The sequence below is a fragment of the Staurois parvus genome, unplaced genomic scaffold (genome assembly GCF_062004578.1).
Source record: "Staurois parvus isolate SC_StPar_1 unplaced genomic scaffold, SC_StPar_1.0 ptg000750l, whole genome shotgun sequence".
Taxonomy (NCBI): domain Eukaryota; kingdom Metazoa; phylum Chordata; class Amphibia; order Anura; family Ranidae; genus Staurois; species Staurois parvus.
Genome location: NW_028318546.1, coordinates 2380904 through 2403249, shown reverse-complemented (window position 1 = coordinate 2403249; position 22346 = coordinate 2380904). Strand labels below are relative to the sequence as shown.

General features: G+C 40.1%; 1 protein-coding gene across 1 annotated transcript in view; it reads left to right on the top strand.

Moving 5' to 3' along the window:
• The window catches only part of LOC149445024 (IgGFc-binding protein-like), a 175704-nt gene that overhangs the window by 127078 nt on the left and 26280 nt on the right, over positions 1-22346 (top strand). Inside the window, exons 38-45 of the mRNA XM_089654314.1 lie at positions 446-723; positions 2328-2929; positions 3025-3583; positions 4105-4304; positions 7242-7455; positions 19334-19575; positions 19671-19954; positions 21340-21617. Coding sequence (XP_089510440.1) covers positions 446-723; positions 2328-2929; positions 3025-3583; positions 4105-4304; positions 7242-7455; positions 19334-19575; positions 19671-19954; positions 21340-21617 — 2657 coding nt within the window. The remainder of the gene's footprint in view (positions 1-445; positions 724-2327; positions 2930-3024; positions 3584-4104; positions 4305-7241; positions 7456-19333; positions 19576-19670; positions 19955-21339; positions 21618-22346) is intronic.

Sequence of the window (22346 nt, the reverse complement as noted above, 5' to 3'; positions counted from 1 at the left end):
GAGCTATCCGCTCCTCCTCTTCTGTGCCTGCCACCCTATCAAGCCACTTGCTAGGGAGCAGATGTGAGGGCTTGATCCTAAACCGGGCTGTGTACATCTATTGGTACACACACTTCAAAGCTGGACCCAGCCTCTCACTCTCTTCTCATAGAAATTCACTGACACCAACAGAAGCCAATGGCTCCGGCTGCTGACTCCATGTCCAGTGAGGAGAGAAAGAGAACTACTGTTCCCAGGCACATTGCTGGATTGAGATTAGGCTCAGGTAACTATTTAGGGGTCTTGGGGGAGCTGACCATGGAAGGTTTTTTTACCTTAATGCAGACAATACATTAAGGTAAACATATTTAAGCCTTTACAATCACTTTAAACATCTCATAGTAGTTTAAAAAAGTAATTAACCCCAAAATTGTTTATTATAATTTGTTTTTAATGTTTTTTTTAGTTGTACACCTGGATCAGAACATGAACCAAGTTGTACTGTGGATGAAAAGAATATCATTACCAGCAACAGTTTCTGTGGAATAATTACTGATAAGAATGGCGCATTTAAAGACTGCCATGGGGTTATAAACCCACTCATCTATTTCAACAACTGTGTCTATGACTTGTGTGAACTGAACCTGGATCCAGATACCTTGTGTGAGAGTCTTCAGTCCTATGCACAGTCCTGCCAGTCTCATGGAGTAACAATAGGTCCCTGGAGGAATTTCTTTTTCTGCCGTAAGTACATGACAGTGTAAATGAAACTAGTAATAGATACTGCTCCTAATATTTCTGTCCTCCTCCTGCATTTATATACTGTATACTGCACAATGACCTACCTTAGCAATATTTCACATTTGCACAACATATCAGCTCTTTTTCTAAACTTGCTTTCAGGAATTAAGATTTAACTATTATATTTACGGTATGTTATTTAACGCAAAGGGTAATAATTAGAGTGCAGCAACCTACCACAAAACAGTAGTAATTATTTTAATTATTTTTACTAATGATCATTTGCTATTTTAACCCTTCTGTGCTCCATATAGTATAAGCACATTACTTGTATGGGTCTTAGTGCACCTCAAGTTATTCCTTGAAACATAAGGTTTTCTTTTAAAACTGTAAATATTATGTGATAAGAAAATGGCATTAATTATAACCAGCTCGGTGGTAATTTTAACTGGCTGTCATTTGACTATAGGCTGAGTGGGAGCTTTCTCGTTCTGGATGGACGTCATATGATGTCCTCCCAGAACATAACTCATGCGCGCCTCATGGGCTGTGCTGCTGTGCGATCTGTCACCCGCTGTGTCCACCAGATGACAAATCAGTGTATCGGCCAGCTGCTGGTACCATGTGATCACTGTAACTAATCATTGCAGATCACTTGACAATTGTACACAATAGATGGCTTCCATTCATGCAATTTATTGTGTATGTTTTTGATACTTGCTGTGATTGGTCACAGTGATCACATGGTATAGACAGGTCCAATCACAGTCTATCTGTACCATATGATTAGCTGTGGCCAATCGCAGCTAAACACAATAGTAAACACTGAATGAATTGACTTATTTCAGAAAAAATGGTTGTTTATAACAGTGAAAATCACTGTTATAAGCAACAATAGTATGTAAAAAAAAATCTTGATCACTTTCCCAGAGTAGTAAAGTGTTACTATGATCACAGTATGCAAAAAAAAAAAATCGTAAACGAAAATATGTTTTTTAAAGTTATATAAAATATAGTACAGTATAGTCAGTATAGTTGCTGTACTGCATTGGTTAAGGTATGTTAAAAAAACAAATATTGTGAAAAAACAATTTTTTTTAATTTCTTTACAAAAAATACAACTTAAAAAAAAACTCACCATGCCTCTTACATTTTTTTTTTGCCTTTTATATTTTTTTGTCTAGTTTCCAAAAAGGGTTATTTGGGGGATATTTGTATTGTCCTGGCATTTTCAGGCCTCCGGTACATCAGGACTGATCGATTTTCAGATCTATATATCATAGTTTGTGGACTCTATAACTTTCCTACAAACTAAATAATAAAAAAACTGATTTGGGTTGCCTTCACCAAAGAAATATAGCAGCATACATTTTGGTCTAAATTTATAAAGAATGATTATTTATTTGCAAAATTTTATAATCGAAACGAAGAAAAGCACATTTTTTTCTAGAATTTTAGGTCTTTTGTCATTTATTTAGCAAACAATAAAAACTCCAATGGTGATTTAATACCACTAAAAGAAAGCTCTATTTGTGTGAAAAAAATATAAAAAATTAATATGGGTACAGTGTTACATTTGTTCACTTTTTTTTTTTTTTTTTACACAGCTCTGAAGTGTTCACTAAACAGCCATTATGAGCAATGTGGAACAGCCTGTCCACCAACTTGTGTCAATCCAGAAGCACAATTAAATTGTCATCTCCCCTGTACAGAATCCTGTGTCTGTGATTCTGGCTATGTCCTGAATGATAAGAATTGTGTTCCAAACCACCAATGTGGATGCTGGGATAGTGACAAAAAATACCCTGTAGGCTCGGAGTTCTGGACTGATGATACCTGCTCCAAAAAATGCAGATGCCCCTCTGCTGGAGGCAGTTTAGTTTGCACCTCTGCTTCGTGTCCAGCTGGAAAATACTGCGGTATAACAAATGGAGTTCCTGGCTGCTTTGATCTCACATTTGGTAATTGTGTAACTTGGGGGGATCCTCACTACCACACCTTTGATAAGGAAGTTCATCATTTTATGGGAATATGCACATATACTCTTTCCAAGCTTTGCACAAATTCCACATCTCTGCCATATTTTAACATTGAAGCAAAAAATGAGTATCGTTATGGGAACCCAACTGTATCATATATACAGAAAGTTATGGTGGATGTCTATAATCATGAAATAACAATTGTTAAAGCCGAGCTTAGTCGAGTTTTGGTAAGTTTTTTTAAACATTTAGACATCTCTTTGAAAAGGTTGAACTCACATTTAGTTGCTTGAATCAAACATTGATGTTTATTATTGGTTAACAGGTGGACGGTATCTGGATAAATCTTCCAGTATTCTTGGTCAATGGATCTCTGACTGTTAAACAAAGTGGTCGATATGTTGTCCTGGAGACTGACTTCCATCTCGCTGTGTCTTATGACACTGACCATACAGTGGATGTAAAGATCCCAACTACATATTTCAGTAAAATATGTGGAATGTGCGGCAACTTTAATGGCATTCTGCAGGATGACTATTTGATGCCCAATGGACAGCTAGCTCAGAACTCTATTCAGCTGGGAGATAGTTGGAAAGTGGAATATGATGATCCATTATGTAACTCAATTGTTCCTACACCACCGCCATGTCCACCAGAGAGAGAAGAACTCTATTCAGACAATCAGTTCTGTGGTTTGGTAACCAGTAAAGATGGTCCTTTCAAGGCTTGTCACTCAGTAATCAATCCAGATCGTTTCTTTGACAGCTGTGTTTTCGATCTGTGTGCACTTGGTGCTGGTAGTTTATGTAAAGCATTAGAAGCTTATGCTGATACCTGTCAAAGGGCAGGAGTTAAACTTGCTTGGAGAAACTCTACTTTCTGTCGTAAGTACTTTTTGTCCCATAGCATAACACTTTGTTTGATCAAATGTTTATATATAGATCTATGGATGTATTATTTAATTCCATTAATTTGTGATTGAAATAGAATCTCTGGTTTACAGCATGTTATGCTTATACATTTTTGTAAGTCATTGCCTATTTTTTTTTGTTTCTTACACCATAGGAGACATGAATTAATAAAATGTATTATTAACATAGGAATAATGTGTAGGCTTATACGTTGTAGACTTGGGGCATGAATTAGATTATATTGTGATGCCATAAATGATCAATAAAGTCAAGCATATACGTAGATTGTTTAAATGAAAGAAATGACTTCTGACTTAAGTTAAATTAGGAATATTACACCAGGAGAAGAAGAAATTATGCTGATCCCATGATTTTTAAATGTAGTTTTTGAAATTAGAATAATGCATTAAGCTGTGTTTTATTTAAACTTTGTAGCAGATGGAATATATTAATGAAGTATTTAATATTACAGTTTCTGTTTTCTTTCTCTTTAGCCCTCTCATGTCCTGGCAACAGTCATTACAATCCATGTGCCAGTGCTTGCCCTGCCACATGCCTGGACCAGCGTATACCAAGCAACTGTAATAAGCCTTGTACTGATGCTTGTGAATGTGGTAATGGCTTTGTGTTCAGTGGGCACAGTTGCATTCCCATTAGTGAATGTGGGTGCTTTTTCGATGGCAAATACTATCAGGTCAGCACTTTGGTCTTCCATAATTGCATTATCTTTTACGGAGGTAAAAAATATGTAGATAGTCAAGATTAATAAGTTGATTCATGAACTGAGAATCAACCCATATTGAACCAATTTGTTAACAGTAGATGGCTCATGCCATATTTGCCTCTGCAGCTGTTTGGTTGTTGGTTTGTTCTTCTATGATTCCATGCATTCCTGCCAAACCACTATCACACCTTCATATGTTGAAAAAACATATTAGCATGATATGGATTATATTGTTGTGCTCTATGTTGGACCGACAGACATATAATTGAACAGTATGAACTGTGCATGTGTGTTTAGGGGATGTATTGTTTCTGATCATGTTCAGTAGCAGTAGCAGCAGTGAAAGTATCAGAAGCAGCATTTACTATTTCCTGACAGGTGATCGTTCTATTTTATTTATTTATTTATGTATGTATTTATTTATTTGTGATAATCTTCCTTTGAACATGATTTACTGTGCTGGCTTTTGTCATACACACCAACATGCAATGGGCAAGGAAAGTGTTAGGACCTTCTAGGGATAAGATCAGAAAATTAACAATTTAAAGACCAACTCTGGGAATTTTTTTTTTTAAATAAATTGGTTCCTGAGTCATTGCTTAAATAAAATACAGGTTAGGCTGCAGTACTCACCTCCAAGACAGAGTTGTCATCTGCAGTAAACTCATATAATGACCAGATGTCCTCATTCTTCCAGATTTAATGATAACCAGCATCCCTCAACCCAGAAGATTGAAGAGTCTACTGTAAATGTAGATGGCAATGGTTCCACTTCATAAACAAACATTGCCAATATGCCTGACATGTACCTTGTCAGTGAACCTGAGAGGACAAGGATTGTCTCTCTTACTGCTTCAGTCCAAACACTCCTATAGAGACAGGGAGTGTGGCAGTGTTGTTGATCAGTTGATCAGCCTGATCAGTATCAGGAACAATAGGGTCAGGATGCAGGTATTGCAGGTCACAGAAGTGAAGATGCTGCAGAAGACCTTTAATCACTAAGGCCTGGCAGGGTTCCACTTAAATAGCCTGCTTGGTATCGCAATGAGCATGCATGCATATGCTATAAAGGAATGCACATGCACCTGAGCAGAATTGGCATGTGACCACAAAATTGCTCAGGTGCTTAAGTATGGTTCTGGCTATACATGTTACAACTTTCCTGACATTCACTGCATTCACTATGTAATCGTGCAGATGGTACTGACAAGCTCACTGCATCATTGTGGACAACGATTGCTAGGTGAAGACCAATACTGGATGCGTTTAAAAAAATTACATAAAAACTACTGGAGGGAATCTTGGCTGGGGAGGGAAGGAGGCTTTGGGAGGCAGGTGGCTGAGCCCAGAATTTTGCTTTAATAAAGGAACAAAACTGGGATTTTCAGGCAAAGTGTCCTGCTCTGCCTTTGTTTGCACCAACCAGTAAATCAGAAAAATAATGCCTTTAATATTTTATTGGCCATTAATTCAATTAAAACCAATATAATAAATGCTGCGCTGCTGCAAAGTGAACTGTGCAAAGGGCTAATATCCTAAATAAATGCCCACAAACTCTAAACAATGAAATACAACTAAACCAAAATACAGATGTCAGGGATAAAGTATATACAACAAATGTGTAAATACTGTAAAATAAGTGTCTGTCTTGATAGTTCATGCAGTAAATACAATAAAATGAATAAATGCAAATGAAAGTGCCAAATGTCACTCAAAATTCCATTGTAAATTCTTAGGTGTTCCTAAAAACCGTCACTGTATTCAAAGTGCTCCTAGTTTCAAACAGCGCCACCTCAGTGCTCACAGAACTCTCACCTTCAATATATTTGAATGTGCTTACAAGGGTTTATTCACTGAGGTTTCTCCACTCTCTGGATCCTCCAATTTTTTCTGTCCACAAGGGGCATTCATTACTTCCTCCTGGTCTCTCGACCAAACCAAGGTGCAAGTCCCGTTTAGGAGTCACTTGGGGTCACAGTCCCATATAGGGGAAACAGATGAATCTCCCATAGTGTAGTATGTTCGAATAAATCAATTTTATTAAAAGTAATACACTTGCATGTTAAAACATTGTAAAAACACCATTAAAATGCATAGAAAAACCTGCAGCCTGCACTTGTAGTCCACATCTGCCTCCAGCCATGCCCTACGCGTTGTTTCACTGTCGTGTGACCTCATCAGGGTATCGGTGGAAGGCAGAATAATAATCCTTAAATAGTGTGTGTTACTTCTGTCAATTGGTGGCCATTTTGTTTAAATCTATTCTATTCTATTCTCTATTCTATTCTGTTTTATTCTATTCTATTGTATTCTTTTTTAAATTCAAATTTGAAGGAAATCAGCATTAGTTAACAATATGTTTATATTTCAAATTTGTTTTCGAATTTGATTTGAATTCAATTCAAATTTCAGATGAAATTTTGTTTGGTTATTTCAGATTCGTTGAAATTCATTACTATTGTAATTTGGAAATTCAGATATATCTGAAGCTCTGAATAATGAAAATGTTGTCCGAATTTTGATTTGGAACAAAACAAACCGCACATCTACTGTGCAGTCCCATAGCTGAAACATTATAATAGTGGCTCATTGAGGGTATTATTCAGTCATCTTTTCCTTATGGCCTCCAATCCTGTCACCAGTATCACATACAATCTGATGCTTGGACAAGGACATTTGTGGGATCATCTTTAAGAAAAATAGTGCTCCTGCATTACAGAAGCAATTGTTTTAGCCAACAGAGATTTCCCAACTCACTGGAGAATTTCAAACCAATTTGACCAATATCTCCCCCTTTTTAGTGAGAAGACTATAATTATAATTGTATGATAATTGCCAAATTGTAATTGTATATACTAGTATTGTAGCATTATATGAAATGTCTTCTCCTAATTCCCAATTTTGCAGAAAGATGAGACGTTCTGGCAAGGGCACTGTGAAAGTTACTGTACATGTGAAGAAAACAACCAAGTGAACTGTAAACAGCAGACCTGTGCACCTAATGAAGTTTGTCAAGTCCAAAATGGAATTAAGACCTGTGTACTAACAACCACAAGCACCACCATGACTACAAAAACCACAACTACCACAACCACCGCTACTCCTCCATCCACTGTGCCAGGTTTGAGACCTTTAAACAGACGTAATACATCAAGGTTTATGCTCTAAATAGGTTACTATTACTCACTCTATAGTTCAAAGAATGTATATACGATACCCATGCCATCACTTATCAGTGGCTTGTCATCAGTGCTGGACAGGGATACATGAAGATATTCATATTGCACACCAGAATACAACCTAACAATATATGGTGTACTGAAGCAAGGAGCAGATGGCACCTTGGCAATACATAAGAAAATACAGTATGTCACCAGCACACCTTTTTTTCTTAAAATAATCAGATTTTATTAGTGTATAGTCAGTTTGTAAAAAAAAAAACCCCAAAAAAACCAAAAACTTATTTTAAGTGCTCATCATACCCTAATAAAGTTGGATTTTGTTTCAGGAAAACTTAGGTGTGCTAGAGACATAATTCCATCTGTAATTCAGTATATGGGACTCAACAGAGTATTCAAATTAGGGCCCACCTTCATGCAACTCACAGATCTTGCTTCAATAAACAATGGATGTTGGAGCGGTAATAAGGAAGGATTTAATAGCAGTAGCTTATTTCTAAATCAATTATTTGCATGATGCATAAAGCTGACTGAAAGTGGTCTGGAGTCACAAAAGAAAAATTTAATAAAATTTAAAAAAAGCTCTGGCTGTAATACTCACCTCATCTCCCAAGCTGTCACCCACAATCCTTTCTGACACTAAGGGGTTTATTTACTAAAGCTGGAGAGTCCAAAATCAGACTCCCTTCTGCATAGAAACCAATCAGCTTCCAGGTTTCATTGCCAAAGCTTCATTGAACAAGCTGAGGTTAGAAGCTGATTGGTTTCTATGCAGAAGGGAGTCTGATTTTGGACTCTCCAGCTTTAGTAAATAAACCCCTAAATGTCCTCGTTCAGGTCAGAAGACAGGATATTATATGGGTACAGGGCACCCATATCTATAGCAATTAACTAATATTTTCTAAGTGTCTGATCCAGATCACAAATAGAAATAGGGAATTTTGACACATTTATTTATAGCATATATAATATGGATCTTTGACTTCAAATTATTACAACCAACACAGCCGGCGATTGGTGTTTTTAAAAATGGGCTAGCAATGGCGGCCTAATGCTTTTCTAATGACAGAATCACCAACAATGAAAATGTCTAGATGACATTTTTTTCATGTGAAAAATATCTGCACATCCTTTGAAACATTCCACATAATCTTTAGGCTAGGTTCACACTGCCGCTTTCTAATTTTGATCCTGTTTTCAGTGTGAGTATGTAGTGCAACTTGCATGCAGCTTGGATGTGGTTTGTATAATTTGTAGGGTAAAATTTATGCTGGAACCAAACCAACATAGTACAGGAACATTTTCCAAAAGTGTGCTATGCTGAGTTGCATTGATGTGAATGGCCACCTCTGAAAACAATGTGATTTCCATTGTCATGTGATTCTCAGTCGCATTGGAAATTGCACTAAAGGGAACAGAGCCTTACTAATACCATAACAGCTACTCTAACCACTACAGGTACTGCAACCTCTACAACCACCACAGCAGCTACTCCAAACTCTACAACAACCACTGCATCCACTTCAATATCTCTTGATACTAGCCTACCCTCATTTTCCTCTACCACAACTAGGGCTGTCTTTAACTTCCCTGGTGGTTATCCTGAGTGTGTCTCGGGGTTAATTTTTAGTACCAAAAGCAGTAACCCCGAGCCACACTCGGGATTACACTGTAGTGTAATTTACCTTGTCCTGCGATCCCCCAATGTCCTCCTGCTGTGTCCTCCGGCCAATGCTGGCATCTGTCTTCCGTGTTCCCTTCCCTGTGAGCGTTGTGACGCAGGGGGTGGAACCTGAGGGAGATTCAAAAAAGTAAAAACATGACATACACACAATACATTGTAATCTGTTAGGATTACATTGCTGTATCAAACCATTTCACCTCAGTTTTGTCCCTAGCGCTTTGTCCCAGTGTAATGCCTGCACTTTTACCGTTCTTTCTGCCTGGAAACTTGAGAACGTCCATGGCATCCAAAAAGCATCCCTTTAGGTCAAAAGTGGTTTTAGACCAGCTAGAAAACAGCGATAGTGAATTAGAATCACTTGTAGAATTGAGCAATAATGATTAGTGTAGAAATTCGTCATCAGACACTGAAAGTGACGACGGTGACGATTCTGCGACTGAGCTCAGTAAGGTGCAAACTTAATGCTCTATTTCAGATTTCAGTGTTTTTGGTTTGATTACATTATTGAATTAAATGTATTATTATATTATTATTTTTTATAATTATTTATTATATTATAATTTATGATTTCGTGTTTCAAACTTTATCATACCCAGGATGCTTACTAGACTCTTGTTTGGACAGATTTAAGTGAGTTATTCCTAAGAATTACAGGCGTACAATAAAAAACAACAAATTTCCATTGAAAACAATGTAATGCTTTGACATTCAGAAATATTGACATGATCAGACCGCCAGGGAGGTTAATATTGATTGGACCCCGGGCAAACATTTTCTTCGTCCCCTGTATGGAATTTCACTCCCCACCTGCTCGGAGAAGTATAATAAATAGCAGCTAGACTCAAACTGAGTTTACTGCAACAGATCAGGCAGGAATTGCAATTGGTTGCCAGAGGTTACAGCATATCATTTCCTCTCACTAACTGGTTGCTAGAGGTTATAGCACACACCACGGCTCACTGACTAGTTCCCAGAGGTCACAGCACATGATTTCTGCTTGCTAATTGGTTGCTAGAGGTTACTGCACATCCTTACCACACACTGATTGGTTGTTAGAGGTTACTGCACATCATTACCACTCACTGATTGGCTGCTAGAGGTTACTGCACATCCTTACCACTCACTAATTGGTTGATAGAGATTACAGCAGATCACTACTGTTCTCTGATTGGTTGCTATAGGTTACTGCACATCATTACCGCTCAATGATTGGTTGCTAGAGGTTACTGCACATTATTACTGCTCAATGTTTGGTTTGTATTGGTTACTGTGCATCATTACCACTTACTTATTGATTACTAGAGGTTACAGCACATTATTACAAATTTACACTGACCACTAATGTAATAGGAGTATTCGCAGTGACCACCAATGTAAGGGGGCATTCACACTGACCACTAGTGTGAATGAAAGTATTTTACACCATGCTCCAATGTAATAAGAAGATATACCCTGACCACCTATGCAATTGAGACATTTAGCCTATGTTAAAATTTGTGCATGTCAGTAACACATGAAACATTGCGTTCCTGACACCATAGAAATGTGCTGCCCTTTAGCAGACACACGGCAGTGCCATTAATTGTTAATGACACCCTTACACATCTGTTGATGTGTGTGTTTTCACATGCACCAAAATTCATGGTGCCTTGGCACTATAGGGCTTGGTGTGATTCCAAAAAAGGGTCAAGGGCTTTTTTTCCACATTTCTAGCACCGAGAGAAGTCCATTGAAATGACTGAGCTAACCTACACGTGATGTACATCTTTATCCACCCCGTCAGCACACCTTTGCATCCTAAATTTCCCTGCTAACCTCTGCACCCCACACCTCCCCCACCCTCTCCACTCCAACCTCCTCCCCTCCTTAACTCTACGTGCGTCCTCTGCTTATCTTTGCACCAACCTTCCTTACCTCTGTACATCCCCTCCTTGCTCATCGGTGCACTCTGAACTGTCATTGCTTTTCTGCCTACCTCTGCACCCCTCCCCCCCACTTTAAATACATTTGCAGAGCAGGCTCATGGTAGGCTCAGTGACCACAGTTACAGGCAGCACTTTAAAGCATGCCCCTGTTTACCTCCCCAGTGGGCAGCATTCAGCAGAGGTAATGGTGGCTGGAACCTCAGGGGGGCATAATATACATATGAATGCTGCCACTATTTACATATGAATGTCACATTGCCACCACTATTTTACATATGAATGCCAGTTGCTTCCAAGTGAATGCTGACATGGTCTGCACATGTGAGTCACCTGTATACATGACAATAGGGCAGAGCTGGGCATAAGTGACACATTGAGATATCAGGACACAGGACCAAGACTTCAAGGGACAAGGGAATGTAAATCAGGACAGTTCGCAAGTAGGGGGCAACAATGACTGGGCCCAGGGAAGCTGCTCCTTTTGCTCTTCCTTAAAGATGGCCCTGACCACAACGGGTTTACCATATCTATCTTCTACCACCATTACCCAACCTTCTTCATCCCTTATCACCACAACCATATGTTATCCTGCCTCAAGAACCACTGCAGCCACAATAACATCATCCCTCTCCTCTACAAACCCAGCAATGTTTTCCACAGTACTGAGTTCTCATACAGCTTCAACAAGTAAATGCCTTACAATATCCTTGATTTTTCTGATGTTTTCTCAATCTGAGATCTTTGGGTACCGATCTCACCCTGTCATAGAACATATTTCCATTGTGCTTTACAATATTAGTAGCTATAAAATACTGTGAAGTGCATGTTCCTCTTTGCTTTATTAGGGAAGCCCCTATCTACATGTATGCACCCACAACCTTGTTAGTAAGATTTAACCCTTTGATTGCCTTCTATTAACTCTTTGATCACCCCTGTCAACCGGCTAGTGCCATTAGTACAGTGTCAATGTACAGCATTTATCACTGTTCACTGTATTTGTGTCACTAGCGACATCAGATAGTGTAAGATACCAACAGAGTCAGTTAGCCTCCCTCCCAGCCAGGGTCAGTTAGCACCATCGCAGTCACACAATGAGTTGCTTATCCCTGCCATTACTAGTATAGTGTCTAAATCAGGGGTGGGCAAACTTTTTGACTTGAGGGCCGCAATGGGTTCATATATTGGACCCGGGGGCCGGAGCAAGAGTAGATGAATGATGTGTATGTGTCATCCATAGTAAGTATAGTAATATTCCCCCATAGTAAGCATAGTAATTAATCCCCCATATAGTAATTCATCCCCCCCATAGTAATTCATCCCCCATATAGTAATTCATCCCCCATATAGTAATTCATCCCCCATAGTAATTCATCCCCCATAGTAATTCATCCCCCATATAGTAATTCATCCCCCATAGTAATTCATCCCCCAAAGTAATTCATCCCCCATAGTAATTCATCCCCCATATAGTAATTCATCCCCCGTAGTAATTCATCCCCCATAGTAAGTCATCCCCCATATAGTAATTCATCCCCCATAGTAATTCATCCCCCATAGTAATTCATCACCCATAGTAATTCATCCCCCATATAGTAATTCATCCCCCATATAGTAATTCATCCCCCATAGTAATTCATCCCCCATATAGTAATTCATCCCCCATATAGTAATTCATCCCCCATAGTAATTCATCCCCCATATACAGTTGTGGCCAAAATTATTCAACCCCCACTGAAATTGAGTGTTTTGGCCAGTTTGACATTGCTTTTGATCATTCAGTCATCTTGCTTACATTTACATTAAAGAGGCACTTGTAGGTCAGACAAATATAACATAACAGTTATAATGAAATAACCACAAATGTCTTTTCTGTGCTCACAGCATTATCAGTTTTATTCAACCCCCAAGTGACATTCAATCTTAGTACTTAGTACAGCATCCTTTTACAGTTATAACAGCTTTTAAACGTGAAGCATAGCTTGACACAAGTGTCTTGCAGCGATCTACGGGTATCTTCGCCCATTCTTCATGGGCAAAGGCCTCCAGTTCAGTCACATTCTTAGGCTTGCGCACTGCAACTGCTTTCTTTAAGTCCCACCAGAGGTTCTCAATCGGATTTAAGTCTGGTGACTGCGATGGCCACTCCAAAATGTTCCAGCCTTTCCTCTGCAACCATGCTCTAGTGGACTTGGAGGTATGCTTGGGATCATTGTCCTGTTGAAAGGTCCAACGTCTCCCAAGCCTCAGGTGTGTGACGGACTGCATCACGTTTCCATCCAATATCTCCTGGTACTGAAGAGAATTCATGGTACCTTGCACACGCTGAAGCTTCCCTGTACCTGCAGAAGCAAAACAGCCCCAAAGCATGATTGACCCTCCACCATGCTTCACAGTAGGCAAGGTGTTCTTTTCATCATAGGCCTTGTTCTTCCTCCTCCAAACATAGCGTTGATCCATGGGCCCAAACAGTTCTAATTTTGTTTCATCAGTCCACAGAACACTATCCCACAACTTTTGTGGTTTGTCCACATGGCTTTTGGCATACTGCAGTCGACTCTTCTTATTCTTTGGAGACAGCAAGGGGGTACGCCTGGGAGTTCTGGCACGGAGGCCTTCATTACGCAGTGTGCGTCTTATTGTCTGGGCTGAAACTTCTGTACCCACATCTGACAAATCTTTTCTCAGTTCCTCAGCAGTCACACGGGGACTTCTCTCCACTCTACGCTTCAGGTAGCGCACAGCAGTCGAAGTCAGCATCTTCTTTCTGCCACGACCAGGTAGCGTTTCAACAGTGCCCTTTGCCTTGAATTTGCGAATGATGCTTCCTAAGGTGTCTCTTGGTATGTTTAACATCTTTGCAATCTTCTTATAGCCATTGCCCTTCCTGTGAAGAGAAATCACCTCTTCTCTTGTCTTCCTGGACCATTCTCTTGCCTTCACCATGTTTGTAACCACACCAGTAAATGTCTAGAAGGAGCTGAGTATCACAGTCATTTTAAAGCTGCCTAATTGGTGCTTATTATGCTTGATTGCTGCTCGGTGACATCCACAGGTGTTTTCAATACCTGATGGAAAGCACCTGTATGAACCTCTGTTCTTCAGAGTGGTAGTCTTTAAGGGGTTGAATAATTGTGGCAATGAAGAAACCACATAAGAACCATTTACTACTGTATTACATAAACAATTGATGTCATTTTAGTTGCATTTGGGTAGTTACAACGTCCTTGTAGGATTTGATTCTGAATACAATTCCAAATGTACACTATAGTCCCTAAACCCCTTTACAGCATTGGGGGTTGAATAATTTTGGCCACAACTGTAGTAATTCATTCCCCACATTAATTCATCCCCCATATTAAGTCCCCAAGTCCCCCCTGTGTCAATTCACTTACCTTTGCTCCGCGCGTTCCTCTCGCCGTGTTCCCGCGCCGTTTCGGTGTAGCATGAAAATCTGTCTCCTATGAGGATCTGTCCCCCTCGACGTATCTGCGCATGTGCCAGTTTCAGGCATTAGCAGCCGATCGGCGATCTCCGGCACATGCGCAGATACGTCGAGGGGGACAGATCCTCATAGGAGACAGATTTTCATGCTACACCGGTCTTCAGGGCGGACTGTGAGAGGAGCCTAGCAGGAGCCTAGCTCCGCGGGCTGGATTAAAAGGTCCGCCGGGCCGTATACGGCCCGCGGGCCGTAGTTTGCCCATTGCTGGTCTAAATGGATCAGTATTTTGATCATGATCAGAACTATACTAGTGTCCCCATTAGTATTGTGACCCCAAAATCACTGCCAGCACTTGCGTTTAAAATCTCCTCCCCCCCAACAAGTGCAGTGTCAGTATAATGTTTCTGATCACTGCCACCTCTGATACAATGTACACAAAATCGCAGTTTTAGCAAGATCAGGCCTGATCTCTCATAGCACTAGTTCATTTTATTTCTAGAGCATAAGTAGTCCCAAATTGCTAGCCAGTAGCTCTTTTTCCCATAATTATACCTGTGAATTTAGCACCCAAAATGTCCCAAAAAAAGGAACTCTAGTGAAGAGGCCTACAGGATTGTGAGCATGTCATATACAGTAAGAGTGAAGGGGAAGCCATGCTGACAGAATCAGGCTCAGAACACGAACCTGTAAAAAACAGCGGCACCCTGACAGCTAGCTCAGATGATGGAGAACATGTCCCTGCTAATGCTCACCCTACCCCAGGTCACTGAAGTGCTAGAAATGTATGATTAGGCTCATATGCAGCAGAGGGCCAGTACTAGTACTGCGCTACCTTTTGGTGGTCTGTCAAGCACCACATGATGCATTACAAAAAAGAATGAATTGCAGTTATATTGATCCACAGGCCCGATTCATCATATGCCTGTGTTCTCTGCTGCAATGGCCAGACAGATATGAGCATATCTGTTTCATGCATTTCAATGACAATACCCTCTGTCATTCTCGGGGTGAGCTTGATTATAGTTGGCTCCACAACATTCAGCCCCTCATAAATTACCTTTCCCAAAAATTTTGTAATAGTGTATATGCCCCAACCAAACATTTGTATAGATGAGCCCCTAGTACATTTTTCTGGCAGGCTTACAATTAAGCAATACCTCCCCAGCAAGTGTGCCAGAGATGGGCCAAACTGTATAAACTTTGTGAAAGGGCCACATATCGTTTTAGAATTTACAAGGGAAAAGGCACTCAGCTGGAGCCCCCCCCCCCCCCGATGCCCAAACTACATGGAGAGCAGTGGCAAGATAGTATGGAATTTGGTGTCACCCTTGTTCCTAAAGGGGTATCATTTGTACGTGGGCAACTTTTTCTAAAATGGGCAACTTTTTTGACATTTGTTAATTAAAGAAATTGGTTGCTGAGGCACCATGCGACCCAAAGCCCAAATTCAGCTGCAGTTGGCCCGGCTTCATGAGAGGCATTTTCCAGATGTCCTCCTAGGTACCCCAAGCCCCAAGTTTTGGGAAAACGAAGAACTAAAATGAAAATGTAATTTTTATCTTCTTTTTTCATTTTTGAAAACCTTGTGACAAAAAATGTTACATGCAAAATACTCACCATGCCTCTTATCATATACATTGGAGTGTTTTTTTTTTTTTGAAAAGGGATAATTAGTAATGGGGGTGTGTGTTTGTAGTATCAGGATAGGTAGTCAGGAAATTAAATTAGCAAGTTACACCATTTAAAAGCCTGAAGGGCCCCACATACGCTGATAGGCTTCAAAAAGTCTCACATACAGTATGTCGTATCCATATGCTCAGAAGAAGTAGCAGAATGTGTTTTGGGGTGTAATTCCACATGTACCAATAGCATTTGTGAGAAATATCTCATTAAGCACTTGACGTCCTGAAAGTTTTACCCCTTCGTGAACAGGACATTTTGTTGCTTTTCAGCACTGTGCTACTTTAGGGGATAAGTTCACTTTTTAGAAAAAAATATTAAATGCAATTTTTTTGCAGGTAAAAAAAATGTGCATTTATTATTTTTGTCTGCAGGAGCCTGGAAAGTATTGCAGATCGCTGAAGCCATGCAGGTCTTCTGCAGATCTGTCAGTATATCTGCTTGCCCGTATGGGATGTACGAGCAAGCAGATATACTGGCACGAAGAATTAATGAACTACCACGGCGCTTTACAGCTGACAAGACTACAAGCTGACAGCTGATAAGACTGTCGGGACTTGTAGTCTCTCATTTAGAGATGACTGTGAATCAGTTATGTGGCAATGTGGGCAGAGCCCCGCACAGACGCTTTTTAAAAAAAATTTAACAACTAGCGAGGGGGAAAAAGATCGCCTACTAGCTGTCAAAGTGGGGAGCGGGGGCTGGTCTGATTGTAATGTGTAACATGTTACAAAAGGTGAAGTGGCAATTTAAGTGGAAATTGCTCGGTCATGCAACACTGTACCCAAATTAAATATATATAATTTTTTTCACACAAACAGAGCTTTCCTTTGGTGTTATTTGATCAACACCGGGTTTTTAATTTGTTTTATATACTTTCTGTTATCAAACATATCCAATAAAAAGTAAAAAATATAAAATTTTGGCCAAATGCATTCTGCTACATGTCTTTGGTAAAAAAAAAAGCACAATAAGGATATATTAATTGTTTTATATGAAAGTTATAGCATCTACAAACTATGGTATATACTGTTTACTGGAATTTACTCTATGACACTATGACACTTTACTAGTAATGGCGGTGATCAGTGACTTATAGTGAGACTGTGATAGTGTGGTAGGCAATCTGGCACTAACATACACTGGCTGGGTGGGATAATACCTGATTGACACTGTACTAATAACACTGGCTGGGAAGGGGTTAACATCTAGGGGAAATCAAGGGATAACTGTGTGACTAGCAAGAGTAATGTATGTGCTACTTTTACTCACCGATCTGGCTGGAACAGCCATATAGCTGTTCTGTGCACACAGCGTTCTGTGTGTTTTAAAACACAAAAGTGATTGCACACAGCCGATCAGTAGGTTTCAGACAAAACAACTGTCTGAAATCCACTGACAAACTTGTGCTGTGTCCAATCACAGCACAGGTGACCAAGGGATGTGTGCACGGGCACCTGAAACTCAGAAGTCAGGTGGCGGCATGCGGGTATGCTGTCTAGCCTGGCTGTGCTGCCCGCCTGCAGTACATGTACTGTTGGCGAACGGCAAGCATTTAAATAGACAACTGGGTGTAAAAAAAAAGAAAATAGGATTTTTTTTTCATTTTTCAAAAACTTGTGGCAAACAATAAAATCTTCTGCTCTCTCCCCCTATCAAAATTATCTTTGCACTGCAGCACAGCTGACTGGCTCTTTGTGCGGTTTCTCCATCTCCCAGTTTGAACTAGGACTGAAAGAGACTGACAGCAGCTTAAATGCAGGTGCTTCTTGCATTAAAAAAACCCCTACAATTTAAGGATGTAATAATTAATACAGAGCTGCATTAACCACTTGCCTACCAGGCACTTTTACCCCCTTTGTGCCCAGGCCAATTTTCAGCTTTCAGTACTGTAGCACTTTGAATGACAATTGCGCAGTCATGCAACACTGTACCCATATGACATTTTTGTCCTTTTTTTCAAACAAATATTTATTTATTTTATTTATTTCTGGTACTTATATAGCGCTGTCAATTTACGCAGCACTTTACATAATATAGCTTTCTTTTGGTGGTTTTTAATCACCACTGGAATTTTATTTTTTTGCACTATAAATGAAAAAAGAGCAACAAATTTGAAGAAAAAAGTTTTTCTTTATTTCTATTATAAAATTTTGAAAACCGGTACATTTTCTCCTTCACTGATATGTGTTGATGAGGCTGCACTGATAGGCTGCACTGATGAGGCGGCACTGGTGGGAATTGATGAGGAGGCATTTATGATGCTGCACTGATATGCAGCACTGATGGTCACTGATAGGCGGCAATGATGGGCACTGACTGACGGCACTGACTGGTGGCACTGCTGGGCGGCACTGATGGACACTAATGGGGGGCACTGCTGAGTGCCACTGCTGGGCACTTTTGGGGCTACACTGATAATCAGGACACTTGCCGGTTATTGGCAGTACTTTCTTCATGCTGTGACAGCGTGAGGAAAGCGCTGCCGATAACCGGCAACTGTATTTAATTTGTGATCAGCTGTGTCATTGGGCACAGCTGATCACGTGGTAAAAGGCTGCTGTGGTTGGCCTTTTACCTTGTCATGTGATCAATTACAGACAGCGACGGGTGCGCACATGCGGGGGGTGGGATCGTTCTGGGAGGACGTTATATGACTTCCTCCCAGAATTGGACAACCATGCTGTAGCCATCATTTGGCTATAGCCTGATTGTCAAGTGGTTAATTTGTTTTCCATCTCCTTTGCTTCGGTTCAGAGGCCAGTGCAGAAAGCTACACCTCCATAGCACAAATATATGTACAGAGTGCATAGTGCATCATAATATAGGCACGTCTGACCTCTAACCAACTTAACAACTGCCTGATTAAAAAGAATAGACTATTTTCAGTATTTAATTATGTCAGACAATCAAATCTATCTTCTAGCATGCTCACACAGCTGTAAGTGACATACTGGAGCTCAGAACAGTATTTTTTATTATGACACAAGTGTTTTTTTTGACAAAATAAAAATGTTGTTTGGTAATGCTAAGCTAACATTCATATGAACATTCATAGAATCTTATTGTTGTTTCTAATCTTTTCTTAGGATACTGTGAGGTTAGTGGAGACCCTCATTACTACACCTTTGACAATCAGGTTCACCATTTTATGGGCACTTGCACCTATACATTATCTAAACTCTGCAAAGTTGAGGGTCATCTGGCAGAATTCAATGTCAAAGCAGCTAATGAGCTTCTAGGACGCAACACCAGAGTATCTTATGTCAAGTATGTTAATGTTGATGTACATGGACACAGTATCACACTAGAGTGGAACAGAGAAGTCAAGGTGAGTATACACCTTTTAAACATTATCAGATTCTAATATTTGATCTTCTTTGATTCTTTTTATCATAAACTTGTGTTATAAAATTGTGAATCCAGGTGGACAACAATGTGGTAACCTTACCAGTATCCCTACATCCAAACATTAAAATCTTCCTTAGTGGACATGATGTACTGGTGACAACAGCATTTGGAGTAAGTGTGAGGTTTGATGGAAACCATAGAGTGGTGATAACTATTCCAGGAGAATATGCCAACAAAGTATGTGGAATCTGTGGAAACTTCAATGGAAACCAAACTGATGACTTCTTAAGCCCAGATGGTGAATTAGAGCCAGACTCTAACAGTCTTGGTAACAGCTGGCGGGTGGACAATGACATAAGGTAATCACAGAATCATTATAGCATGTTATTCCATTGCAATAGGTCAAAAAGTCCTACCAATATATGTGTTAACCTTTCCAATAATGAAACAATCCAATCCAGTATAAATAGGCATAATTGCAGTTGAGAATAACATAACCTAACCGTTGATGGGTGGACAATAAAACAAGGTAATCACATCATATCATAAATTCATAAAGGTAAACCTATGTTAATCCATTGCTGCAGGCTGCAAATCTCTGTGAATATTTTAGAGATTCTTATTGTGTAAACCATCCACTGATGGTCTAATCTGATTCAAAATATAGGACAAGGCTAGCTTGCAATTGACAAGAGCTTATCATTTAGGCAGGCCATACATTGATGATTTTTTTGTGTGTGACCATCCACACACTCAATGTATATGGGAAAATAATTCCTGCTGTGGTGTTGTATTCTGACAGCTGGGAAACGGTCCCACCATCAGAATACATAAATGTTGCCGCCTATAGCTGGTGGCATTGATATTTCGGGGAAAAAAACAACACACTGGTTGTACACAAGTGGACCGATATATGTTCAAAGATATTCGAGATATATGTTCGAGAAAGATAATGCTCCCTGCTACTGAATAAGTAAGGGAGAGAGTGAAGTTGTTGTCATCCCAGAATTACAAAAATTGTTGAAGCAAATATTTTGTACCAGTTCACACCATGAGGATATCGTCGATCTACCTGTGCCGCAACAAAATATGGCATTGGTACATCCACAAGTCTTCCCTGGTGAACAGCTGGCACTCCCCCCCCCCTGTGTTTTCTGTTCCCTTGCAATCTCTGCTTGCTCCTTCCCTATTTTATTCTTTGACTCTTCATCCTAAGCACTTCAGCATCTGTAACAGATCATTGACACTGAACAAGGTGGTTTACACTTTCTATTTTTATTGTTCCTGTATTTAGACCGTATGCTCCTCCTCTTCTGTGTCTGCCCCCCTGCTGCTTGCTAGGGGGGCAGATGTGCAGGTTTGATCCTGAGCCAGGCTGTGTGCATCTATTGGCACATACTGCACAGCTGGCCCCAGCCCCTCACTATCTCCTCATAGGATTTGATTGAGAGCAGCAGCGGGAGCCAATGGCTCCCGCTGCTGGATCAATGGCCAGTGAGGAAAGAGAGAGAACAGTGTCGCTGCTCTCTGGCACATTGCTGGATTGAGATCAGACTCAGGTAAGTATTTAGGTGGGACTGGGGGGAGACTGGGGTGGGACTGGGTGGAAGGTTTTTACCTTAATGTGGGGAATGTATTAAGGTTAAAATATTTAAGAGTTACAACCACTTTAACATAGAATTGTTTGAAAAAGTCATAATCACCATAAATGTTTGTTATAGTTTATTTCTAATGTTTATTTTAGTTGTACATCTGGATCAGAACATGAGCCAAGTTGTACTGTAGATGAAAAGAATACCATTTCCAGCAACAGTTTCTGTGGAATAATTACTAATAAGAATGGTGCATTTAAAGAATGCCATGAGGTTATAAACCCACTCATCTATTTCAACAACTGTGTCTTTGACCTGTGTGAACTGAACCTGGATCCAGATACCTTGTGTGATAGTCTTCAGTCCTATGCACAGTCCTGCCAGTCTCATGGAGTAAGAATAGGTCCCTGGAGGAATGACTTTTTCTGCCGTAAGTACCCGAGAGTGTAAATGAAACTAGTAATAGATACTGCTCCTAATATCTCTGACCTCCTCCTGCATTTATATACTGTATACTACACAATGACCTACCTTTGAAATATTTCACATTCACACAACACAGCTTTTTTCTAAACTTGTTTTCAGGAATTAATGTTTAACTATCACAGTTAGGGCATATTATTTAAGACAAAGAGTTTAAGGCAAATATTCAGAGTGTAGCAACCTACCACAAAACTGTAGTCATTTTTAAAATTGTTTTGACTAATGATCAAATGCTATTTAACCCTTCTGTGCTTCCTATAGGATAAGCATGCTTGGGCCCTAGTGTACCGAGGAACGGTGCCAGGTGGGTGCTTGGGTGTGCTGTAGCACCACCTAAAATATTGCAAGCCACCCTCATCTTTGCGGACACGGGACTCAGGCCTGTTCCCTTGACTGGGATCCCCCCTACGTGTCCCATACTGTTATTCCACCCTTCTCTCCTCCTGTAACCCTCCAGCTTCCATGTTGTATGCTATTCCCCAATCACTGAGCATCCCACCCTCTGCCTGTCCAACACCAAGAGAGTTACTTTACAAAGGAAGCCAGGACAGGCAAAGGGAGGCGAACAGCGGATGTGCAGAGGGAGTTGGTGCCCCATCTCTCTGTATACATCCAGATCACATTTGCCTAATGTCTGTTGGCAGGTTGGCTGAGCCATGTTTTCTCTGCCCAGATG